At 33.0% G+C, this 23,209-nt stretch overlaps 8 protein-coding genes across 17 annotated transcripts in view; 4 read left to right on the forward strand and 4 right to left on the reverse strand.

Annotated features, from left to right (window-relative positions):
* Window positions 1-1,146: 1,146 nt before the first annotated feature.
* Window positions 1,147-5,388, reverse strand: LOC123714536 (uncharacterized protein C19orf47 homolog). 3 transcript variants are annotated; one of them, XM_045668811.1, is made up of 6 exons: window positions 5,102-5,388; window positions 4,519-4,690; window positions 4,060-4,181; window positions 3,657-3,744; window positions 3,482-3,573; window positions 1,147-2,798 (listed from the first exon to the last, which is right to left on the reverse strand). In XM_045668811.1, exons 1-6 carry the CDS (start codon window positions 5,139-5,141, stop codon window positions 2,299-2,301), a joined length of 1,014 nt encoding a protein of 337 aa, XP_045524767.1. In that variant the 5' UTR covers window positions 5,142-5,388; the 3' UTR covers window positions 1,147-2,298. The 3 variants fall into 3 exon arrangements, with proteins under 3 accessions (XP_045524767.1, XP_045524766.1, XP_045524769.1); XM_045668810.1 differs by having other exon boundaries at window positions 3,657-3,747; window positions 5,102-5,382; XM_045668813.1 differs by having other exon boundaries at window positions 1,147-2,792; window positions 3,657-3,747; window positions 5,102-5,375.
* A 107-nt stretch (window positions 5,389-5,495) lies between these two features.
* LOC123714662 (14 kDa phosphohistidine phosphatase-like) lies at window positions 5,496-7,522 on the forward strand. 3 transcript variants are annotated; one of them, XM_045669023.1, is made up of 4 exons: window positions 5,496-5,742; window positions 5,811-5,995; window positions 6,064-6,251; window positions 7,339-7,522. In XM_045669023.1, exons 1-4 carry the CDS (start codon window positions 5,664-5,666, stop codon window positions 7,397-7,399), a joined length of 513 nt encoding a protein of 170 aa, XP_045524979.1. In that variant the 5' UTR covers window positions 5,496-5,663; the 3' UTR covers window positions 7,400-7,522. The 3 variants fall into 3 exon arrangements, with proteins under 3 accessions (XP_045524979.1, XP_045524981.1, XP_045524982.1); XM_045669025.1 differs by lacking the exon at window positions 7,339-7,522 and adding an exon at window positions 6,915-6,958; XM_045669026.1 differs by lacking the exon at window positions 7,339-7,522 and having other exon boundaries at window positions 6,064-6,302.
* A 3,328-nt stretch (window positions 7,523-10,850) lies between these two features.
* On the forward strand, window positions 10,851-14,062 carry LOC123713915 (2-(3-amino-3-carboxypropyl)histidine synthase subunit 2). Its single transcript, XM_045667794.1, has 6 exons — window positions 10,851-11,118; window positions 11,221-11,333; window positions 11,482-11,702; window positions 12,502-12,708; window positions 13,177-13,436; window positions 13,531-14,062. Exons 1-6 carry the CDS (start codon window positions 10,975-10,977, stop codon window positions 13,960-13,962), a joined length of 1,377 nt encoding a protein of 458 aa, XP_045523750.1. The 5' UTR covers window positions 10,851-10,974; the 3' UTR covers window positions 13,963-14,062.
* On the reverse strand, window positions 13,960-15,252 carry LOC123713918 (coiled-coil domain-containing protein 124). 3 transcript variants are annotated; one of them, XM_045667799.1, is made up of 5 exons: window positions 15,143-15,252; window positions 14,820-14,995; window positions 14,565-14,747; window positions 14,370-14,476; window positions 13,960-14,281 (listed from the first exon to the last, which is right to left on the reverse strand). In XM_045667799.1, the coding sequence occupies exons 2-5, from the start codon at window positions 14,976-14,978 to the stop codon at window positions 14,101-14,103; spliced, it is 630 nt and encodes a 209-aa protein (XP_045523755.1). In that variant the 5' UTR covers window positions 14,979-14,995; window positions 15,143-15,252; the 3' UTR covers window positions 13,960-14,100. The 3 variants fall into 3 exon arrangements, with proteins under 3 accessions (XP_045523755.1, XP_045523756.1, XP_045523754.1); XM_045667800.1 differs by having other exon boundaries at window positions 15,068-15,233; XM_045667798.1 differs by having other exon boundaries at window positions 14,820-15,233.
* Window positions 15,253-15,282: 30 nt separating this feature from the next.
* On the forward strand, window positions 15,283-17,464 carry LOC123713917 (proline-rich protein PRCC). Of its 2 annotated transcripts, none has more exons than XM_045667797.1 (7): window positions 15,283-15,434; window positions 15,520-15,710; window positions 15,793-15,846; window positions 15,928-16,404; window positions 16,572-16,787; window positions 16,907-17,000; window positions 17,244-17,464. In XM_045667797.1, exons 1-6 carry the CDS (start codon window positions 15,380-15,382, stop codon window positions 16,991-16,993), a joined length of 1,080 nt encoding a protein of 359 aa, XP_045523753.1. In that variant the 5' UTR covers window positions 15,283-15,379; the 3' UTR covers window positions 16,994-17,000; window positions 17,244-17,464. The 2 variants fall into 2 exon arrangements, with proteins under 2 accessions (XP_045523753.1, XP_045523752.1); XM_045667796.1 differs by having other exon boundaries at window positions 15,283-15,461; window positions 17,244-17,463.
* Window positions 17,465-18,078: 614 nt separating this feature from the next.
* Window positions 18,079-19,671, reverse strand: LOC123713920 (28S ribosomal protein S11, mitochondrial). Its single transcript, XM_045667801.1, has 5 exons — window positions 19,389-19,671; window positions 19,078-19,309; window positions 18,924-18,989; window positions 18,577-18,825; window positions 18,079-18,189 (listed from the first exon to the last, which is right to left on the reverse strand). The coding sequence occupies exons 1-4, from the start codon at window positions 19,556-19,558 to the stop codon at window positions 18,718-18,720; spliced, it is 576 nt and encodes a 191-aa protein (XP_045523757.1). The 5' UTR covers window positions 19,559-19,671; the 3' UTR covers window positions 18,079-18,189; window positions 18,577-18,717.
* A 510-nt stretch (window positions 19,672-20,181) lies between these two features.
* LOC123713916 (unconventional prefoldin RPB5 interactor) lies at window positions 20,182-22,032 on the reverse strand. Its single transcript, XM_045667795.1, has 4 exons — window positions 21,900-22,032; window positions 21,581-21,824; window positions 20,917-21,502; window positions 20,182-20,753 (listed from the first exon to the last, which is right to left on the reverse strand). Exons 1-4 carry the CDS (start codon window positions 21,927-21,929, stop codon window positions 20,300-20,302), a joined length of 1,314 nt encoding a protein of 437 aa, XP_045523751.1. The 5' UTR covers window positions 21,930-22,032; the 3' UTR covers window positions 20,182-20,299.
* A 233-nt stretch (window positions 22,033-22,265) lies between these two features.
* The window catches only part of LOC123714078 (neuroblastoma-amplified sequence-like), a 37,091-nt gene continuing 36,147 nt past the window's right edge, over window positions 22,266-23,209 (forward strand). For all 3 annotated transcript variants that reach the window (XM_045668173.1, XM_045668175.1, XM_045668174.1), the window contains exons 1-4: window positions 22,266-22,487; window positions 22,562-22,659; window positions 22,781-22,914; window positions 22,989-23,122. In XM_045668173.1, coding sequence (XP_045524129.1) covers window positions 22,416-22,487; window positions 22,562-22,659; window positions 22,781-22,914; window positions 22,989-23,122 — 438 coding nt within the window. In that variant the 5' untranslated portion in view covers window positions 22,266-22,415. The remainder of the gene's footprint in view (window positions 22,488-22,561; window positions 22,660-22,780; window positions 22,915-22,988; window positions 23,123-23,209) is intronic.

Here is a 23,209-nt window from a genome sequence, read left to right on the forward strand (position 1 = left end):
AATCCCACCATACACACAGCATCGCCTAGTTGCGAGTTAATCCGGATTTCCCCACAGTTTGTGAAGCCTGACCGGCCTTTGACTTCAAAAATAGTTCAGTTTCATTACGTCGTAATAAAGAATCACAAACGGTTTTTAGGTTTCTTTCAGTGAGCTCGTGAGGTACCCAAATGTTAGGGTTTCTATCTGGTACCGTAGGCGGGGACGCCCACGTTATCAGGATGATCGATTGTTAGGGTTCCTAATTAGTATAATGAAAACGTTGCTATATTTACCATAATTAATGTTTATATTTATGTTTAGTTTATATCGAAATTGTTGATTTATACATATTGTATTTATAAATTAGAATATAAATAACACTTCTATTATATGCCTCACAATAATTGTCCTCAGTATTTCCCGCGGAGACGCTAGCCAATCATAAAACTGCTTGGTCTGTGACACTTTATGCTTTATACAACAATATCCGGATATTTTAACAATAAATACAAGTTTGTTATAAATCACGTAATTTAATAAAAATATGATTTGTATTATTAATATCTTAAATTATTAGTACTTAAAATAGATACAATGATGTATATTTAATGTGGTTTTATATATACAAATAGCAAGCTTTTTTGTGTACCCAGTGTTTGTCCAATGCGCCAAAACTGTTTTGTTGTTAATTCCCAGTTCTTCAGTTACGTCAACTACTGATATGCCGATCTTGCTCCACGTTTTCAAAAATGGCATCCATAGTATCCGCAATATTTCCGGATTGAAAACGCTTAAACCAATTTTGTGCTACTCTCACAGACACTACACTAGATCCATAAACATCGCAATTTTTTTTCGCGGCATGCGTTGCATTTTTACCTTTTTTGTAGGAAAATTTTAAAATGTATCGAATTTTTTCATTAGATTCACTCATATTGACTATTTGAAAAATAAATAAAAATCACACATTTTCCTAATTTGAATTTGGAGTTCTTTAAAAATTAAACTTTTAATGATACCAAAACCAGCCAGATACAAATAGCATAGCCAAAGAGATTTCATTACAAGTTCATTCATACAATAGTTCATATGATGTGAAAACACATTTTCCCCACCTAATATATAAAAAAACAAAACATTTTGGATAAAGTAAAACAAAGTAAAATTTTATTTTATAGCACTTTAATTAACAAACTATTTACATATTAATGAGAAAACATTAGAATAAGAAGAAAATTCGAGGCACACTCAACATATATTGACTATTTTTGTCATATTTTTAATTCTAATCTAGATTATTAGCAATCAAAACTGTTAACATTGTGATAGCTATTAGTTGATCCTGAGTATACTTTTAACATGATATTTATGTATTTCCTCATTATTCTCATACCTATAAAGGATGGTGGTTGTTCTCAGATATAAAGTACTTTTGTGCCCCCTTACTGGTAAATGTTATTTACGCTGAGGTGAAAATGTTATATGATTGTTATCAACCAATATTAATTTATTTACATTATATAACTTAAATAAAAAAAGGCAGTTATGCACCATTTAATTTAAAATTACTGTCCAATGGCATTTATTTCTATATTTAGTTGCTGTTAAAATTTAAAAAATAGAGAGACCTCTTGCTAATGAAAGCCAATACTCTTGTGGAAAATATACAACTCGAACCAATTTCTTCTCCTATTTTGATACGGAAATCAGGCATGGTCTATATATGTATATAATATTTACATAAATATTTTTAATGCCAGAAGGCGATTTAAAGGCCGAAAAGCTACCAGTCAACATAAGTTATTTTAATTATAAAGAAACATATACTTAAGATCTTTTGTTATTATTTAAAAATCAGGTTAAATTATATAACTACCAATGATTTTGTAAAAATATGAAACAAAAATTTTATGGTACGGCAACACATGGTCTACACAGATTTTTTTTACAATCAAAGCAATGAAAAACACACAATTTTAATATACAGAAACCAAGCAACATTAGAATAAATATTTGTTCTAGTAATACATCAAGTACAAAACCAACAAAAAGTATTTTCAACAGTATTGTATAATTTAATTACTCTGACATAAGTCAGATGTTTTAATAACTGCTTTTTGAGCTTCAAATAATTAAAGTGAAATAACTTGAAATAGTATAAAGATAAGTATTAAATGCCTCACATAAATTATAAGAAAGAAATCCGCGTTTATACACTTCCTTTCATAGAAACGAATTTATTGCGGTATATTAAAGAAAACATTAAATTTTTCTGACTTAGGATTAGATAAAAAAATATCAGAATGAAGCACTTTTTTAAATAAATCCAGCACCTAACCTATTAAACAAACTATTTGTAATCTTATCCTTTTTAACACCGAGCCTGGCCTTGACAGTATTTGTGACGGGCATGGATAACCGTCTCTCCGGTTTATTAAAAACTGAAGTAAATTTAACCGGAGGCTTTTGCACATTTTCTATTTCTTTATATTCTACACGGTTTGAGAATTTAACTGACTTAGCTCCGGACAATGTCAATTTTTCCTTAGCACTGACAGGTGTCTCATCGGCCCTCATTGTTCCCACACAAGTTCTTGTATTATTCTTGTTTGTTGTAACTGTAAAGGTACGCTTTGCTACTGGTGGGCTTTTTAATATTCCTTCATATTTTAATGCATCTTTGGGTATCGGTTCGGTAATTGCATTTTTGGAACCGAGACGAGCAAACACTTGTTTTGTTTCCTTTTGTGTTTGTTCGGGTTTAGGATCTGATGAACCGAGTCGAGCAAACACTGTTTTACTTGGAGATGCTAAAACTGAAAAACATTTATTTTAAATACTATTTATTGGCATTCTCTGTGATTTAACTGAGAGGAAAAAAGTTGAAAGCAGTGTTCTTAAACTTATATTGTTTCTATGAAAATGCCACCCCTTTTTTATAAAAACTTAATATAATTTAAATTACTGTATTATAATTTTATAAATCAATTATGTAGTTTAATAATATTAAGGCGGACACGACTGTGTCCGTTTCATTGACAATTTTACGGTGATCGTCTTAACAGTATAGGGCCGCTACACTCAACCCCGTGATCGTGCGTTCGTACCACAGCTTATAAACCATGAATTTATTTACACAAAACTGCTTATATCATAAAGGATAACATCGTTAGCGGCCACACCACCTTCTTGGGTAGAAGTTTTTAAAACCGAAGGCTATTTAAAAAAAATCGACATATAGGAATCTGTTGGCAACACCAAGTCTTGTAGGGCTTCCATTTTTAAGTTGTCATCACACAAGCCCGAAAGAACAAATTAATTGCTGAGAATCTAGCCCAGGCCATGGGAAAATTGATGATTTATTATCTACAACTTTTTAATGGTCATAAATTAATTGGGCTGTGAAGCATCTTACTATTATGATAAAATTTGACCTAAGGAAGAATTTTAAATATATATTTTTTTATTAAAAAAATAAAAAATAGTAAATTAAACTTACCTAGTTTAATAGGCAATGTAGCTAGGGCTTTAGGAGGGTTAGCAAACCTTATAAGCCTAGCTTTTTTATTGTTTACGGCCGATTCTTGCGGTCTGAAAAAACCAAATAATTTTTTTTTATAAAGTAAAAAAATTGTTTTATTGAACAAGATCGGCATTCCAATAAAAATACTTACGCAAACTCATCTGACTTTCTTTTGTTTTGCACAACTGCAATGGGTGCAGGGTCACAATTACGTGTATAGTGCTCCAGCATTCGGGTTGCTGCTGAAATATATATAATTACTTGGTAATGGTATGGTATGGGACAATTGAGACTAAATTTAAAATAATTAACAACAAAAAAAATTAAAAAGGTTGCTATATATATGTGCTTTTTTTATAGAATTCAATGAAGTAATGACAAGTTACAGTAGTGAAAGTATTTCCAAAAAAAGTTCTCAATCCTATGCCATCCCACCAGAACCAATTATTATAAGGAAATCTTGCCCATCAAATAATTTATTATCCAAAGTGAATTTTGATCTATTGTCACAAATAATGAAAAACCTCTTACATCTAAATTTAAATATAACTCACGTGATGATGGCTGTGATACAGTAGACCGGCCTGCAACAGTAGCTACGGGGACTTTGTTTGCAACATTTGTTGTGCTTAGCACTTTATCCCTAGCTGTATTTTCATGTACTTGCTTGGCATGCCTGAAATTTTCATCCTGAAATTTATTACTTATTTTTTCCTAACTGAAAAGCCTTTAAAATGGAGAAACTATATTTTTAATCCTAACTTATTTTTCTATAAATTATAAAATTTAAGAAATAATGTCCAACATCTTTATTTCATAAAATAATTGAGGACCCTACAACTACTACTGGTACTACTCATAAATTGAAAATCTTTAAAAATTTGCCAAACTTTATTTAATTGCCATATTTCTATAGAAATAAGGATTAGTTATTTAACTAATTTTCTCCTACAATTTTTTTGTGTAACTTACTTGTTATTAATGATTATAGGTTAAAAAGAAGATCATTTTACCTCAATATGGCAATAATATCTCCCATTCTTACAATGCCCATGTCCCTGAGGTACTCTTTGTTTAAATCTAACAACATATCATTCTGAATTCTGTTTTCAGTAAATGTTAGGGCATATGTTGCTGCTACCTCAGATGGAATACCTGCAGCTGTAAAAAAGGTCACCCACAAACCTGAAAATGTAAGCAATGGTTTGTTTTAATTAAGCCAAAACCAACATCCAAAATTCCTATGGTGCGGCTGAAAATGTTAAAAAAATAACAAATTAAGTTTAGCTTTTTCAATTGGTACAACAAAAATTAAAGTGGGTAATCAAATTCACTTTAAATCAGTCATATTTTTAGTTGGCTTTAAAAGCGGTTTCTTACAAAATGCAGTTGTTAAAATCCTTATACGTCAAAATGTTTTAAATTAAACTCCGCAACCAAAATTTAAGCTAGTGTCAACTAGTAATCTGTTGCGTTATTTTGACCATTGCTGACCTATCGAAATGTAAAAAGCGTAACAAAAAACAGACACGGGATCAAGCCTTACTATGCCCGGATAATGACGAGTCCGACGACGCTCGGAAAATCTAAACATACCTGTGGGATTTAAATCCATTTTCTTCGTGCCAGAATTCATATCTCAACACTACGCCTACGGCAACGCCAACTTTGTCCTTCACTCAATTTACCGTTTTGTATTTTAGTATGTATTTATCTTATACTTAATAGCTGTAGACGATTAAATTATATTACTGTATGAACACAGCATAGCTTAAATTTTAAAGCTTAAAACTGTAAAGACCACTACTACATAATAAACACACAATAGCCCAATATGGAATTGAAGACTTTAATTTAAGTTTAAAAATGTCAAGTGTCACCACAGATTATAAAGATGTTAGTTTTAAAAATACGCTTGTCAATTAACAATGATAATAATAATACAATGAATCTTTATTTTTTTTATATTATGGCAATAGTTTTAACTTTATGCCAGTTTCAAGTAAAATCACAGAATTTTTCAGTTTTTAAAACATAGATTTTTGACAATTCGCAATCTTCCGCGGTCAACAAAACTAAAAACAAATCTGATCTGTCCAGATCAAGATTCTAAATTAAAATTACAACTAAAATTTTGCAGTAGATATAAAGGCAACAAATGATTATAGTGCAACAAATACCCAGAATATTATCTACGTCGTGCCAAAGTTCCTTTAAAAGACTTTTAATTTATCACAGTAAATAAAAACTTTATACCTAATAATGTAGTCCAATATAGAATTGTGTAATAATTGTTTTTTTTCAGACTCTAAAGTAAATAAAAACATGTCCTCATTGAGTAACGTTCCTGTCGTGGATATCGATCCGAGCGGTGTTTTTAAATACATACTAATTAATGTCTATGAAGAGGTGAAAAGTGGTCAAGAGCCGAAAATGACTATAGCCAGAGGTTATAAAAGATGTAATTATCATTCAGATATTTATGATGAGGTAAATTTTTAACACTATTTAATATATTTTTATATAACATTGAACTTAGTACTATATTTCTATTACAGGTTCAAGCTAAGCTCTCTCCTCTAGATTGTGAGCCTCTAGGAGGGGGAAGAATTTCACATGACCCAGAAAATAAGAAAATTCATATTTATGGTTACTCACAAGGTTACGGAAAAGCTGATCATGAGATCACTGCAAAACTAATCAAGGCAGCTTTTCCCGAGTATACAATTACCATCAGTGATGAAGGGTACTAAAACTACCTACCTACCCATTTAGAAATAAAATTTAAGGACAATTATTTACTATGTTTTATATTTTTATTAGCAATTTAAATCTGGCTAATAAAACATTTAAAAAAAGACTAAAATATTTAACAAAAATAACAGAACAGAAAATCAACAATGGGGATCTAAAGGCCGCAGGGCTTCTTTTCTCAAAGGATGTTCTGGCCCCTCCATGCACTGCTCCAGATATCCCTTTTTCTTCAGACTCTCCGACAGATGTCTAAGCCTGCTTTCAAATTCAGTCAACTGAAAAGTTCTATACACCAATTTCTTTAAACCAGGATCTGATGGGCTGTCACTCCAACATCTATATGATTTCATATCATACACTGTTGAATATACAGGTGCTCGTCTTTTGGAAAGACTAAGAGACCTTTTTAATAAAATGCCTTACTGTGAGATCAAACCAGTTATTTCCCCTATTTTAAACTTGGTGGCTCTCATCAAAACAGATGATGGAGTGAGACCAATGAAAAATTGTGTTGTCGAAAGATGACAAAGACTTTTTAAAACATTCCAGAAATATATGCCACACCCTTTTTGCCCCACATCACTTTGCATTGCCATTAGTCTTCGCTTAGGTGTGCCCATATAAGTGTCCCTGTAGTATTTTTTTTATCTTACAGGAGGCTTACCTGATGTTAAGTGACACCGCCGCCCATGGACACTCGCACTGCCACAAAGCTCGCAAGCGCCTTTAGCGGCCTTTTAAGAATTGGTACGCTCTTTCCTTGAAGGACCCTAACTCGAATTGGTTTGGAAATACTTCAGTGGAGGGCTGGTTCCATATAGTGTGGTGGTGCACGACAGAAATTGCTTTAAGAAATTGGAAATTAATTCTCGCCACACCGTTCTCTTGTGATGTGCTTTCTAAGTAAAGAGAATTAAGTTGGCGCCTGGTAGATAGTGCCGGCGATCCCAAACCTAGTGCGAGGAAATGCTGCCAGCATTAAAGGTAAAGAGCTACAGGAAGAAGTTTTTTCTATGTTTTATCTAGGTTAAGAATATTGTAAATATTTTTTATTTCTTACCATTATATCTCTGTTGCAGTCAAGTAAATGAAAATGGAACTAAAGAAATTTGTTGTTGTGGAAAGATTGCAATAAATTAAGTATTGGAGCAACAATATGAAACGACCGAAATTAATAAATACCTATTCAAATACTTTTGTAATGTAAACAGATTTGGATGTCGTGATCTGTGTTTCAAGATTCTGTTCAAGTTAAACTAACTGTAATAATATTACGTTTCTTTTTTAACACACCAGATTATAGACAGTCAATTAAATAATAAAGTAATAGCTTATCTTTTACATTAGCATCAAGGAATGTTGCATTATTTTTATTATTACCTATGTATATAAACTTATACATAACAAGTAAAATACACTAATTTGCTTTAATAATACAATGCCACAACCAGCTATCCAAGTGTTTTTACATCGCAGCGTCGGAACTTGCTTGATCCAAATGGTAAAAATGGATTGCGCTTAAACTTCCCGTGGGAATTATTGTGCATAGGTACCCACTAACACACCATGATGCCCCTAACAAGGGACATGCATTAAAAGCAGAGCTGAACTAACACGCGATATGACTGTTGTATTCTCCTTACCACGTCCATTGTTAGATTGGGGTGATACTTTATCCCTAACTATTATTTATAATAGATCTCTAAAACACTTCTTCCATCGAAATGGAAAAGGTCTTGTGTTGTACCTGTGTATCACAGGTACAACACCTGTACACCCCCTTTTTGTACCGACGTAAAAAAAATCCGTCCTATTTGTACTCTATCTTGTTTTTCCAAGCTGTTTGAGTCTGTCCTGTATCCCACAATCACCAAAAGTGTTGACGGATGAATCATTGATGAGCAACATGGTTTTAGGAGAGGCCGTTCAATTCAAACGAACTTCATGTTTTTTGTGACTAAAATATGTCAGGGATTAGACCGTGGGCGCCAGATTCTTGCAATATATACTGACTTTAGCAATGCCTTTGACAAAGTCAGTCACGTGTTACTGATTCGGAAGTTACGTGGGTATGGAATAGGAGAAAATTTACTGATCTGGTTTAAGTCATATCTAGTCGTACCAGGCACCAGTCAGTAGTCGTTGGAGGCGCTGAGTCTACTCCCTACGTTGCGCGATCTGGTGTTCCCCAAGGATCCCATTTGGGGCCGTTGCTATTTTTATTATTTGTCAACGACGTTAGGAATCATATAAAGAACTGTAAAGCGTCTCTCTTCGCTGATGAATTAAAGATTTATAAAGTTATTAGCTGTGATGTTGTTTTAGTTCAAAGTAAACCTAATGGTGTAAAACAATTGTGCTTTTTAAATGGTTATGATCCTAATTATAAACCACTTGTTACTGTGTATGAGCTTGACGCGCCATTGAAGGAGGTTCAAGAGATTCGTGACTTGAGTGTAATTATTTACAAAAAAATTACGTTCATATCTCAGGATAATAAAGTAGTCACCACATCAGCACGAATGCTCGGATTTCTTAAACGGGATGCAGATTGTTGTGGTTGTACGTCTAAACACTTCTGTACAACTCTCTGGTGCGCAGAATCTACTATATGTGATCCATCCGCAACACCTAGCCTTTATAAGTAGATGATTCGCACATAGACACCCGTACGATCAGCGACTTCGAAAAAAATTTGCTGATGATTTTTTTTCTACTTTACCAAAAATTTCTGCTAATTTTATTGTGTGCTTATTTTATCTTATATATGTTTTGGTTGCATTATATAACTTTTAATTTCTTTTTTGAAACATTAATGTTTACTTCAATTGTCATACATTTTAGATGGATGATTTTGTAAAATATGCAGTAGGTTTAGTACTATGTACGATGAGGTAAACTTTAATAAATAAATAGATACCCGACAAAGCAAGTACCTATCCTTACCAGACCGTGTTGTTCGCTTTAATAGAAGTTGGGAAGATCCGATCCAGTGCTTGTAGGGATTGATCAGCCTCTTTTTTTCTTTAAAACGTATGGACCCCTGCTTCCCCGCTTGGGCACTTTTTAGGTGGCGAGGATTTGGTGAGCACGTTACGTTATTACGCGACGGCACTGCAGTTTATTTGGTTGCCGTCGCGAATGGGCTCCCTGGCACTGTCTACCCTTCTTTCTAGTTCAAGACGGCCTTGTAGAAATTGTAGATTTCTTTTCCCTGTTCGCGTTTAATATCACTGTTACTACTTTCGGTAGGCTGTTTACGTCCTCGCCCTAGAGTACACCTAACATGGCCTTTCTTTCCACCTTCCATGCTGGGCAGTCCCTCAAAGTATGCAAAACGCCGCCGGGCGCGTTCGTCTCATACGTTGTGTTTACAATTAGAGTTACGAAAACGGAATTTTCCTCATTAAAAGTTTTTTAAAAAATATCCGCAATTTTAAAAGAAATAGCACATGCGCTTTGAACATATAATGCAAATTGTAAATGTATGTCGCAGTTGAGCTAGAAAATTATTAATTGCCCACTGCTCGCGGGTCGGGACTCGGGTCTAAAATTAACGCGCGTAAAATTTGAAACTTCGGGACACCCATAGTATCGAGTGAATAGTAGAATATAGACTCCATGTCTACAGAAACAATATTCCTGGTGGCCGGGGTAGGTTGCCACCACCCCTACGCTTCCTGGATCGAGACGTGCCGTGGAAGACGCCGGTCACCTATCTAGGGGTCACCATAAACCGGAGTCTGACTATGACGCACCACATCTCCAGGGCTGTAGGGAGAGCCAAGTGGGCGGCGCACACGCTTCGCCCACTCTTCACAGGCAACCTACCTCTCCGCACCAAGCTCGCGCTACACAAACTGTATGTGCGCCCTCACCTCACGTACGCGGCACCGGCGTGGTTCTCCTACGCCAAGGAGACCAACCGCCGAAGACTGCGCGCCGTACAAAACACCGTCTTACGGCGCGCAGTAAAGGCACCACGCTACGTGAGGAACGCCACCATAGCGCGAGACTTGCGGATGGAGTCGATCGACGAGTTCGTCGCATGGCTCGCGATGAGGATGTTTGATCGAGCGGACGCCTCTCAACATCCTCACCTCCAAAACATCGCGCCGTGGCACTCCAGGCCGCCCGACCAATACAAGTACCCGCGTGAGCTCTTCTCCGCGGGTCCCGACGACACCAGGGCAGCAACCGCGGCTTCGACCGCTGGTCGCCTCGCTTGGCCTCCCCCGGGTCCACCGGGAGTACCACCCGGCGGTGCTTGACCGCGAGCCGCGCAAGCTGCCCGCGCGCCGCAGCCCTCAAGCCCTAGCCAAGGGCTATATACCCGCCCCCGTACCGCTCTGTATCAGCCTGCTGATATAATAACACCACCTGAAGGGGGCATACGCCCCGAACAGGATAAAACATCCCCCTCGCGAGGGAGGGTGTAGCATTAACTAACTATAGCAATATTTTCTAGGATTTTTTCAGTTTTCTTCAACTTGTCTCTCATTCATAGTCTGTGAGTCAGATCGACATTAACTTTCGAAAGTTCGAAGTCGACATTGACAATCTCCCTTATCACTATTCACTGAGAAATGAGCATGTACTGAGACTTGAGAAGTTGAGTACAAAATCTGTGCGACGACAAAACGATTGTATTGTAGTGTTGTGGAATTTTATTTGTAAACCCTTCATATTTCATATGAAATCACATACTTTTTATCATGGCTAACTTAACTACGGATGGAAAGCTGTGCATAGAACGAGAAATAGATGTTCAAATAATTGAAAACGATGAAACTGAAATGACATCCCGATACTCGATTGCAGACACTTGCAACTGGATAAATTCTAACAAATATACCAAGGTTCAAAAACTAAAGTTCCTAACTAACTAAGTTTCAATTATAAATTAATTAATGCATAATTCCTTTTGCTTAATAACTTACACCTTTACTTTAACTTTTTAGGTATGTTTACAATTTCCAGACGAGTTGTTGGGCATAAGTTCCAAAGTATATGAGGAATTGAAAAAGGGGACAGAAGCAGATCTCTATATTCTAGGTGATACTTCCTATGCCAGGTAAAAAATAATATGGTTTATTTATTTCAATACAAATAAGAGGTGCATTATATTTTGACTCAATCACAAAGTTACATTATATACACAAAGATATATTAAATATATATGTAATTCAATTAAAATTGTTATGTTGTCATCTACATTTCAGTTGCTGTGCTGATGTTGTTGCTTCCATGCATGTCCAAAGTGATGCCATAGTACATTATGGGCATACATGCTTCAGTAAAACCAACATTCCAGTATATATAGTACTGAATCAAAAGTCATTAGATATAGACTTTACTATGAAAATATTAAGAGAAAACTTGACAGACTTTAATCTTAAAAAAATGTGCTTATTGTATGATTGTGATTTTAATCATCTAAAAGGTAATTAATATAGGGTCTAGAAAACACTTAAACTATAAGTTCCATGTCCTGTGTTGTTTATTCTTTAGAAATGCCTTAAGTAATTTAATTTGACTAAGAATTGTTTCCAAATTAAATTAAAGTAGCTTGGTGTGTCCCTGACAGCTAATCTCAGCCGTGGGCTTTATATTCATTCTTCAACCTAGGTGGCAGGTGAAATGCTTGGTAGTTTGGGGATCCTCTGACAGTTCTTAGCCATTATCAAACTCGAGTCCATTGGTGTGTGAATTACTGCTGTTATCTCTTGGCAGATTCTGCCTAATGTCATCTGGATACCTTGGATGTTATTGAGAAGCAGCCGAAGCAAATTATAGATGATGATTCAGTTTTTTAATCTCAACTCTTAAGTCTTAATTTTGCCAGTCATCTATAGATTGCAGTCTGGAGAATGCTCCATCAAATTACAGAATCTGATTTCATCGTCACTTACAAACAATGCTCATTGAGGCATGCTGATGTTTTACCCCTTCATTGAAGCATGCTGGTTTTCTACCCCTTGTTGACATCCCCAGGTGCTGCACTGCACAATTTGGATTGTAGTTGTCTTGTAAAAACAGCAAAGGATTTTTCTGTGGAAATAAGATAGGCATCTCCTGGACATGCATGCCCTCCAATAGGCTGCATGTCACTTGACATCAGGAGTGATTGAGGCCAAATGTCTGTAAAGTAAAAAAGAATTGGCATTTTATGTTTTGCTTTATGTCTATAACATGTTTTTTTTTTCAGAATGTTTGACCATATTTTATTAACTCATTTTCAGATGACCTAACTGAGAAGTGGTTCCAACAATATCCCAATAGCTATATTGCATCTATATCTATGAAAGAAAGCAAACAAAGATTCTTTGGCAGAGTAGTTAAAAATGCATCCAGTGAAAATTTTTCTAGTGAAATCCTTAAGGACTGTGTTTGTATATATGTTGGTTCAAGAGGACGAACTTTTTTTAATTTTACAGTATCAGTAGAAGGTATGGGAACTATATTACAATTACTACATTATAAAATTCAGATCTTGTAAGAAATGATTTAATTATTCAGTTATTTATTGTAACAGAAATTAAAAATATGAACAACCTATGCTGCTGCTTAAGACGAAAAAGCTATCTACTGATGAAAGGTGTATTATTACATATCAAATAATAATAATTATGCCCTTCTAGGATAGTTGATAATCTTTAAATCATATTAAAAGTAGCAATACACTGTTATAACTATTAATGTTTCTTGCATACATAAGTTATCTAGTAATTATTTCAAAAAGGTTGCTGTATATAAAAACATTAGTTATAATTTGGGCTTTAAATTTAGCAACTAAGTTACACTGTTCTGAAATAACTGGAACTAACTTACTGGTCATTTCGTGATTGAGGCATGGATAGCTATTTATATATTTTGTGTGTATCTTTTTTTTAAACTACTATGATCTCTGTTTATAGCTGAGAAATGGTACTTATTGGATCCTGCGTCAAATCAATTAGATGTCATACAAGAAACTATTTGGTTCAAACGCAGGAGGTTTTTGATAGAAAAGTGTAAGGATGCAAATGTTGTTGGTATTCTTGTATGTAAACTGGCTGGGGATCAGACAAAACAAATTATTAATAGAATGAAGCAATTATGCAAAGCCAATGGTAAAAAATGTTATATTGTGTCAGTTGGCAAACCAAATGTGGCAAAGCTGGCTAATTTTCCAGAGGTAACTTATGCTTTTATTAATCTGCTGTTTATAGTTTATTTCCTATTAATTAAGTTATGTTTATTACAAATATAAACACTGCATATTGTTGCAGATTGATATTTATGTTATGATTGCATGTCCTGAAAATGATTTATATGATAGCAGAGACTTTTATCAGGCATTAGTTTACCCTTATGAATTAGAAGTAGCTCTTAACACCAACAGAGATTTCTACTTTACCTCTCATATTACCAATTATGAAGACTTACTACCAGGAAACCTACATTATAAAGATATCAATGATATTTGTGATAGCACTGATGTTAGTTTAATAACTGGAAAGATCAGGGAAACAAAAGTGACAGCAGCAAGTTCTAGTACAGATCTGGTTCAAAAACAGAATTGGCAATTAGAAAATATTGGGCATAGCCTTAGCAAAAGGTCATGGAAAGGATTAGAACAGAAACTTGGGGAATCTGATGTAAAACAAGTAGAAGAGGGGAGAAAAGGAATTCCTTTACAGTACTTAAATGAACCGGAGTAATTTAAAATATTTATTTACAATTATGACAATATGTTAAATACATAAGTTAAACTGTATACTATTTTTACCATGTTTTATGCAATATAAGCAAAAAAGAGTTTTTGTTATCTCTGGATCCTATATATCCTTTTTGTTAGCCTAAGCCTGGTTCAAAGGGTTTTGTGGTGATTTCAACCATTCTTTCCTAAGCATCTGTTTAAGCTGTGAGAGCCGCAAACTAGGGTTTTCAGCTTTTAATCTAGGGAGGTTTATTTCCTCAAATGCGGTGTAAGCTGCCTTCAATCTCTTTTCAGGATGTTTGTCTACATCTGACTTTTCACTAAAACAGAAATAATTAATGTAAAAGATTTAACAATATTTTACTGCTTTTATACATTTTCAATATACAACAATATTACTTAACTTACCTTAGTATTGAGATAGCCTCGTCAACAGTTTGTGCTAACTCGCCATCGATTTGTAACCGGTTGAGATTTTCTTGTAGAGGTGGTTCCTCAACAACCACTCTAGCAGGCTGAAATAATATTGTAATGAAGACTAAACTTATCAACTAAAAATTCAGACATAATAGCATAATTTATAAATAAAACAAATCTTTTTACCACTGTTTTTACAGTAGGTTCATGTCGAATAGTCTTTTCTTTTATTTGGGATATTTGTGCGCGGGTGATCTTTGGTGGTGGTGGAAGTGCTTTTCCCTTTATAGATTCCATCTCTTTTTCTAATAATGCCTTGGCTTCTGCTTTCTTTTGTAACTGTTCTTGTCGCTTTTTTTCTTGTTCATCCTGAAATAATTTCTCCCATTGTTTAAACCTTTCATTTATTATTCGCTTTCAATACAAAAATTATTGGTATACCTTTTTCTGTTGTTTTTTCTTTAGTTTTTCGTCGTTATCTTCCCACTCGGCATCGTCTACCATTTTTTGTATCTTTTGGTCCTTCTCTTGTTTAGCGTTCTCTTTACGCTGTCGTGCCGCGACCGCTTTGCTATTTTCTCCCGCAAATTTTTTAGGCATCTTCGTTTAGTATTTGCCTAAAATTATTTATAAATTAATTTTATACCAATACAGTACCATAACCAGTCGAGAAGAATTTTTTTGCGTACTAGCTCAATTAAATCAAAGGAAACCCTAGTATTATTTTTGTATTAACAAACAATATTGTTAACTACTACACCGACCAGACAAGCTAAAGAAATATTTTTTGAGAATTAAATCAGTGATATCAAAGTTACTAAATTAGTGTGATCATATTTCTTGACGCGCCAGTTGGTATAAATTGACATCTAACAACTTCATCTATGTTACTCGGTAGTCTATAAGTAAAGGTACTCTATGGTACAAACTGTGGCTATGATTTATTAAATAGGATAAGAAACAGTACCAAATACCATTTACGTATTTAATTGTTAGTTACAATGGCTTTAGTTGCGTATGATAACAGTGACTCAAGTGATTATGATGAACCTGAAAGTACTGGAGACACTTCAAAACTACAAGGTACTACTTACTTACATGCAGTTCTAACGTTACATTACTTGATGTATTGTCGTTTCAGCTATACTACCTGATTTGCCATCGGGCAATGGAACAGAAGTTAGGAATGAAAAAAATCTTTTTAACCTCCTTCCTAAGCCAACTAAACAAAAAATAACATTAAAGGAGGATGAAGATGAAATATTGCTCAAAAAAGAGATAATAAGTGAAGTTAAACCTAAATCAAGAATTACTGTACCATCTCTAGGTGATGTATGTAACATTTTATAATTACAGACAAAATATATAAGAATAGAGATATTTAAATCTATTTAAAAATATAATTCTGTTTCAGTTTAAAGATATGGAAGATACAGTTCCAAGTGCAAAAAGAAAAGTTAGCAAAGAGGTAAATTTTTAACTATAAAGATAACATACTATATTGGTAACAATCCATCATCATAACTACCATATTCCATTTTTATTTCAGAAAAAATCTGGGCTCTTAAGTATTCTTCCACAGCCCAAAAACAGTGCTATAGTATCCACAAAAATGCTAATACCACAATCTGTATCTAACAAGCCATCTGCAACTGTAAAGAAGATAGACTCTGTTCCAAATAATTTAAAAAAAGCAAAGGTTGAAACAAAAAGTGTAGTTAAAACTGACTATTCAGATGAAAGCGATAATGATGATCTTCAGAATGATTTCTTCTCAATAAATAAACCTGTAGAACTGATCCCAGAAAATGTACCTTTCAATATTGACGTTAAGGTTGAACAATCTCAAAAGGAACCTCGGTCCCTTCAGTCATATTTCAAAAAAGATGATCATGTTACATTGGAACCAGATTATCAAAGTTTAGAACCTCAATTAGTACAAGAACAGTCTGAATATAGCAGTAATCAATCAGATTTTATCCCAGTTGATTGTGTCAGTAATAGAGATGTATTGGACGAAGAAGCTGTAAGTTATTAAGAAGTATTTTTAAATTTAGAATTGTTAATTTCATGCAATTAGTTTACACTTGAACTGATATATGTTATTAAATTTTATATGCTGATAAAAGTAATAAAATATCATAATCATCCTTTTATGGATGTATTTTTACCGTAATAATATTTATATTTCAGATCTTAAAACTTTGTGGTGCTAGAGGCAAACGCAAAAGGGAAGAAATTCAGATTGTTGATGTAAATCAACAAGAAGTGCTTAGAGATGCAAGAGAAATGTTACTCAAGGGACTTATGGATGACACTACTAAGAGGCAATCCCACAGTAAGAAAAAGGGCAATGAACCAACAAGTCAACAGAAGAGAAAACATCAAATTACCTACTTAGCACATCAAGTAATTATTATAACACTTATATGCTTAGATGTAAAGCTACAAATTATTAACTAAAGGTAATTTAGTATCACCCCTGATTACAAGTGACAATATAAGGATATAATTTTTTTGTCTTTTAGGCTAAAGCAAATGAAGCAGAGTTACAGAATCAATGGGCAAACAATAGAATGACAAAGAGACAAACGCAATCTAAATATGGCTTTTAAGATAATGGTAATTGAATTTTAAAAAATACTCTTTATTTTAATAAAGTTAATAAATATTATCATGTAATATTGTAATCATTTTATAAATTTTAACTATAATCATATATATTAATTATTACTAGACTACAGGCAGAAACAGAAACTTACAAATAGCTTTGCCACTCGCGGCTTAGCCATTTTGGACTGTCTGAAATCCGCATTTTGCGACCAACTGTCATTTTGTCGTTCTGTGAATCTTTATTAAATACAGGAGCACATGCAAGAAGATCAAGGGAAGTAGCTAGTACAGAACAGTCATAAGCTCTCCGGATCCTCTCTTTGCAAGCTCCTCTGCAGCCAGGAGGGAACTCCAATATTTGTTTGTTGTTAGTATTTTTGTTTTCTAATATTATCGGCACAGACAATATCAGATACAAATTTAATACTAAAGTTATTAATTCTTGGTTCTAAGCCCTTGATTTGAGAACTGGCAGTATAGTGTAAAATTACGAGCATTTTATATGTATTTCTTTTTTCACGTTTATAAGTGTACGTTGTTTTACCTAAATTAATAAACGATTTTAAATTTGAACATAAATAGCTTATGCTGGGTCGTTTCATGTTCCTCTTCTCTCGTTTGTCCTGCACTGTTCCCGTTGAAAATGTATGAGTTAGCGATCCTATCACATGGCGCGGCTGTAAGCAATTGGTACTCTATCGCCCTATTTAAAACAGTATTCTAAATAGCTGTGTGTATACTATTGAATTTTCCCCATAAATCTAAGTGCACAATTCTGATGGCAGCTAACGCCGCCTCCTGCTGTAGCCTGTATGAGGTGAAGAGGTACGATTTGCAGGGCTATCTCCATCGATACCTTTGGCGTTGTTGCCCCAATTACGGCAGTAAATAACCATTATGTTATTTAAGGCGATTTAGCGCCTAGTATCTAAGTATCTTTTTGAATTGATAGAAAGCGACGTTATTTTATTTAGTTTTTATTCAAGGTGTTTAAACATATGTATGTTCTAAATATCAAAGAACAAATTACTTAATGATAAATTACGACATTTACCCCACATAATGTGTTACAATTTTTTTATACATATCACAATTTTCGTTTTTTCCACAAAATTTAGGTTTGTTTAATGATGGGGGCAGGGAGAGAGGATTCCATTAAGATATTTAAATTATGTAACGGATATTAGGGTCCCAGTTCCTGAAACTATGTGGAATTATTGTTGGTTCCTAAAAAGGCAAAATAATACAGAATTCAATAAATACATGAGTAAAAAGAAAATCTTAAAAATAGTTAGTTATGTAGACTTATCACATTACCTTGAAAATAAAAACCTTTTTTATTTAAACTATTTCTATATGTACCATATTAGCCAATTGGACATTTTAGGTCATAGCCATGGCAGTTGCTTTTTTTTACTTTTCATTTGTAGAGTACTGTTATTTCTACCTTCATAATCTTATGTTTGCATATATGTAGTTACCACATTTGCATTCTCCTATTTCACTATACTTATTGCTGATATATTAAATTACTTTAAATGTGGTGAGGAGCATGATTAATTTAGTACCATTAATTTTTACTGACATTCATAAGTGTACATTGTCTTACAATTATGAGTTTAATTGTTAAGAGGTAGAATGTTCATAGTTATAGAAGAAATAAAAGAAATATTTATTTCTAACAAAGTTATAATTAAAACTAAATATGTCTATTAAACAAAGTTATCTACAATCTTCTTGCTTTTCTTGGTCTAGGAGGATTCCATGAAACATGAGTTGCATCTGTCACTGATACAACTTGTAAACCACCCATTGTCAAACCTTTTACAGCAGACTGAAAAAAAATTATATTAACTTTTTAGCTGAAACATACTTCTATAAATTTATTAACATTTCAAAGCATATATGCCTTAAGAATGAAAAAATACTTACTAATCTTCCAGGACCCAAGCCCCTCACTCGTACTTTAATAGTTTTATATCCCTTGTCAATAGCTTTCTACAAAGGAAATAATTATTTGAAACTCTTATGTATATCTATATGTCAGGCTTGTTTTGTTAGATTGTAATATAAACAAAGTACTTACTGATGCAATACTTATAGCAGTAGTCTGTGCAGCAATGTTAGTTCCTTTTTTTGTATTTTTGAAACCTTCCATGCCACAAGACCGTATTATTTTTACAGCCCCTTCTGCACTTGTTAGAGTAAAGATGGTGTTATTATGTGTTACTCTTATGTTACAAATTGGCAGATCTTTGTAAAGTATACCATCATGTAATTCTTTATCAGATTCAGGTGTAGGGAAAATATTTCGTTTTCTAAAAGGTAATGATATAATTATATATTAATAAATATGTATAAGTAAGAAACTCGAAATGATTACTCTATTGTACTTACTGTTTTAAGACAGAGTCTAGATCTATTATCTTTTCTCCCTGTACACCTTCATCGTCAGCTGGGATTCTTTTAAGATCAAAACGCTCCGTAGCTACTGGTGCTGTGGTTTGAAACGATCTTACGAAAGTATTGACGGATACACGAAACTTATTTCTTAATGCACTAAGCATTTTGTAAACTGTTTAGACTAAATATTAATTTTAAATTGTTGTTTATATTTATAACTTTTCAATTGGCATATTATGTATTAACACATAACCTAAAGCACTTAATCTACCACAGATAAGCATCTGTATTCTGTATGGAAATGCAGAATTTTAAATATTCAACTATTTTCTTACGTGTTATTTGTCACAAGGTTTCAAATAAAGTATTGCAAGTTATTTCTAGTAATTGCTATGTATACATAATAGTTTTGAGTTAAGTATACAAAATAGTACACGCACACATTTTTTTCTCTTGTGTATGTATAACAAAGTACTTTAGTTGCAAGAGAGGTGGCAACCATAGTTGTCACTCACTAACCCTTTTGTTCCTGTTTAGTTTTGTCTTAATAAATGTGTATAAGATGTATTTTTGCACTACTTGCCTATCTTATGTAATTTAATACATTTTTTTTCTTTACTCACAGTGGTTGCCTGGAAGAGATCGCTCGCAAGCGATAAGGCCGCCAGTTGCCCTCCTTTTGATTTAATTATGTTAATTTTTTTATATTGTGGTGTAACGAAGTGTAAATAAATAAATAATAATTTTAGTTTCTGCGACTGTAATAAATAATACTTGTTACAGATGATGCGGCGTTAAAAAGCTGCGCAAGGGTTAGAGTTGCGACAATTTATTTAAACTTAAAAAAAATTACAATACTTTCTAAAAATATAATTAAGTTATAAAATAAAACAAGAATATATATTTTAATTTTTCCTTTGTATCTGTCTCCTCTTTTTAAATAAGCTAACTGGTCTATGCAGATTATGTAATTTGTTATTTTTATCCGCTGTCTCTAACACATCTTTTACAACAATTGTTTCTCTCTGTGTTTCAATTTCAGGTGATACTATAGTTTTATTTTCGTCCAAATGCTTTAAATCATTAATAATTCCATATTTTGTCTTTTTTAAAATAGATGTAGTTTCATTAAGAAACTTTGTGGAGAATGCCTCATAGATATCACTTGGTTTTTTAATTCCATTAGTAGGGTTGTAAGGTACAGTATCAGGTTCTACATCTGAATGTTTCATACATATTTCTAAAGTTTTGGCTTCATCATCATTAGCAAATGTTACAGTTTTCTTTGAACTAAGAGTAGTAATTTCTTTAGTAGATTTTTCTGAGTCTTCTGAATCTTCATTTAAGATATCATCTAATCTAAAACAATAATAACATTTATTTTAATTAAAGACATTTTTACTAAAGAATTATGTTAGAAATATATCACTATTAGGTACTAAATGTATAAACATAACAACTAATTATCTCTTAGCTTTCTTTCTTTAGTTAATACAACTTACAAGATTAAAAAAAATTATACCTGTTCATTTCATCTTCAAGTTCATCAAGTTGATCAATTTCATTTAGTTTTTCAAGTAAGTCATCCTCAGTTTTACTGTTTCCTCCCTTTTTATTTTGTAATTCCGTTAGTTTTAATTCAAGATTTTTTTGCCTGATCATTATTTGTTCTAAAATTTGTTCTTTAGATTCAGAATTATTGCTGTGGTCTGGAACTTCAGGTAATTGTTTAGACATGCTAACAGGGTTTGGTTTTGTAGGTATATCATTTTTTATAATCAATGAATTATCTGCCTCTATATAATTGTTCCTATTTGTCATGCTCAAGTATTCTTCTTCTAACTCTTCTTGTAGTTCTAGTTCTTCTAACCTACTCCAAAGTTCATTATCTGTTAATTCATTATCACAATGATCTAAATGCTTTTCTTTACTCTGATTGTATTGTTTAACTTTTTCTTTGTGTTTTTCTTTCCATATCCTGTCTTCTTCTTCAGTACAAGTTTCAATAATATCTTGACCCAAGGTGTCATTAGTACTGTTATTTAATATAAGCTGATTTTCCAAATACCCTGCCTCTTTTCTATATAATTCAAGTTTGGATTGCGCATCTATAAATGGTACAAATAAGTATAAGTTTACATTAGTCGAACTAAATATGTAGCCATTTATAATATATACTCTCTTACCTTTGATTCTATGTTGTTTAATTATTTCAGCTTGTTTAATGGAACACTTTGCAAAGTAATCAGCACCAAGTGAAACAGTTACTTCATTTGTGTGTTTCAACAAACCTCTATAGAATATTTTATTCCCAATTGGCACCAAAACAGGTACTGTAAGCTTATCACTAAATATACTAAAGTCTAGAGCGTTAAGATCTTCGACATAAGCCTCCCAGAAATGTATATTACGTTTATTTTCCTCTAAACTCTGAAAACACAATAAACAACAATAATTAAATAACCTTAAATTTTAACCAGGTAGTCAATAAAGAACCTTACTTGCCTTTGTATAAACATTATGTAAGAAATTCATTGTTTATAATATAATAATAAACAGTAAGCAATATTTTTTTACGACTTAAAAAATTCAACAGTTATTTGATGAACAGTCAAATATTTTTTTTTTTTTAAATAATTTTATGGCCTGGTAACGAGACCTTTAAGCCAAACAGTCAAATAAAATAACCAAAACAAAGACCATAGAGTTCATCTTTATGTAGTTGAACATCGGTGATATTCAGAAAATAGACCACCTATGCACACATGGCACTTAAGATTTGTCAGATGTCAATACTATCAAATCGTGCCACTGATAAGAAGTATTGATTATTGATAATTTGTCATCAAACTATTTGATAGTCGATACACACAACACAGATGTGTACGTATTGACTACGTCCAATCTTGAATGCAGAGAGAATACAGAAAATATTAAGACTTTTTAAGAACAGTGCATTTAACGTTTAATTATAACCCGCTGTCCTTAAAAACTAAAAATTTAAATAGTGTAAAATCTGCGATGGCAGATCAGAAATCGATTTTACACGAACTCTACGTATTCTCTGAGTGGAAACCAGAGCCTGAATACTTGGTAAGAATTTATATCACCTAATATACACACGAATACTTGGTTTTACTCATCTTTCATACAATATTGTTTTACAGCAAAAGCCTGACAATATATTTCCGGAAAATATATCAGCTTTATGGAAATGTCTTAAATTTTTTGGACCAAAAAAAAGCTTGCTTGACAGTGTAACTGCGTAAGTATAAACAATAATAAAAATATTTATTTTGTGTCTTCAGACGAGTTAATGATTACAAGATATTTATTTCTTTATTGCCTAGATTTTTTACAATTTTGTTATGTTTATTACTTTTTAGGCACACTGAAAAACAACAAAAATGGCATATAGCTTTAGGTGATGAAGGGAAAGTTATAGCTGTACTTACTGACAATATATTGGAGATTAGAACTAAGAGATCTGATTATGCTACCATTGCTGCCAGAACTACAGGTAATAGTAAAGTTTAAGAAAATAGATATTGGAAAATATAACACATATGTGGTATTACAGGATTTATTTATTAGTTTCAAGGGACCCATATCCTCAATGGCGAAAGGTAGTTTGGAGTCCAGATTGCTCTTTCTTAGTCATCACTTATGGAAATGGAGTAGTCAGCTTTTTTGATCTAACCGCATCAAACCTATTTAATATCCCTATTGTAAGTAGACATAATATCTAATCTAATAATCCCTGTATACATATATTTTTAGACATTTTTTTTCTTTGTGCTGAAATATTTAATTAT

Source organism: Pieris brassicae, chromosome 9 (genome assembly GCF_905147105.1).
Source record: "Pieris brassicae chromosome 9, ilPieBrab1.1, whole genome shotgun sequence".
In the NCBI taxonomy this organism is placed as follows: Eukaryota; Metazoa; Arthropoda; class Insecta; order Lepidoptera; family Pieridae; genus Pieris; species Pieris brassicae.

Coding starts and splice junctions, on each gene's coding strand:
- LOC123713917 (XM_045667796.1), top strand. CDS start 15,380: ATGGCTTTAGTTGCGTATGATAACAGTGACTCAAGTGATTATGATGAA. Junction 15,711..15,792: donor CTGTACCATCTCTAGGTGAT/GTATGTAACATT, acceptor ATTCTGTTTCAG/TTTAAAGATATGGAAGATAC. Junction 15,847..15,927: donor AAAGAAAAGTTAGCAAAGAG/GTAAATTTTTAA, acceptor TTTTTATTTCAG/AAAAAATCTGGGCTCTTAAG.
- LOC123713920 (XM_045667801.1), bottom strand. CDS start 19,558: ATGCTTAGTGCATTAAGAAATAAGTTTCGTGTATCCGTCAATACTTTC. Junction 19,310..19,388: donor CTAGACTCTGTCTTAAAACA/GTAAGTACAATA, acceptor ATTACCTTTTAG/AAAACGAAATATTTTCCCTA. Junction 18,990..19,077: donor CTGCTATAAGTATTGCATCA/GTAAGTACTTTG, acceptor TTTCCTTTGTAG/AAAGCTATTGACAAGGGATA.
- LOC123714662 (XM_045669023.1), top strand. CDS start 5,664: ATGATTATAGTGCAACAAATACCCAGAATATTATCTACGTCGTGCCAA. Junction 5,743..5,810: donor AAGACTTTTAATTTATCACA/GTAAATAAAAAC, acceptor GTTTTTTTTCAG/ACTCTAAAGTAAATAAAAAC. Junction 5,996..6,063: donor ATTCAGATATTTATGATGAG/GTAAATTTTTAA, acceptor TTTCTATTACAG/GTTCAAGCTAAGCTCTCTCC.
- LOC123713915 (XM_045667794.1), top strand. CDS start 10,975: ATGGCTAACTTAACTACGGATGGAAAGCTGTGCATAGAACGAGAAATA. Junction 11,119..11,220: donor ATTCTAACAAATATACCAAG/GTTCAAAAACTA, acceptor TTAACTTTTTAG/GTATGTTTACAATTTCCAGA. Junction 11,334..11,481: donor GGTGATACTTCCTATGCCAG/GTAAAAAATAAT, acceptor TCTACATTTCAG/TTGCTGTGCTGATGTTGTTG.
- LOC123713916 (XM_045667795.1), bottom strand. CDS start 21,929: ATGAATTTCTTACATAATGTTTATACAAAG. Junction 21,503..21,580: donor TAAACAACATAGAATCAAAG/GTAAGAGAGTAT, acceptor TACCATTTATAG/ATGCGCAATCCAAACTTGAA. Junction 20,754..20,916: donor CTTGAAGATGAAATGAACAG/GTATAATTTTTT, acceptor TTATTGTTTTAG/ATTAGATGATATCTTAAATG.
- LOC123714536 (XM_045668810.1), bottom strand. CDS start 5,141: ATGAATTCTGGCACGAAGAAAATGGATTTAAATCCCACAG. Junction 4,182..4,518: donor GATATTATTGCCATATTGAG/GTAAAATGATCT, acceptor TGAAAATTTCAG/GCATGCCAAGCAAGTACATG. Junction 3,574..3,656: donor AGAAAGTCAGATGAGTTTGC/GTAAGTATTTTT, acceptor TGGTTTTTTCAG/ACCGCAAGAATCGGCCGTAA.
- LOC123713918 (XM_045667799.1), bottom strand. CDS start 14,978: ATGCCTAAAAAATTTGCGGGAGAAAATAGCAAAGCGGTCGCGGCACGA. Junction 14,748..14,819: donor AGAAAAAACAACAGAAAAAG/GTATACCAATAA, acceptor AAATTATTTCAG/GATGAACAAGAAAAAAAGCG. Junction 14,477..14,564: donor AACCTACTGTAAAAACAGTG/GTAAAAAGATTT, acceptor ATATTATTTCAG/CCTGCTAGAGTGGTTGTTGA.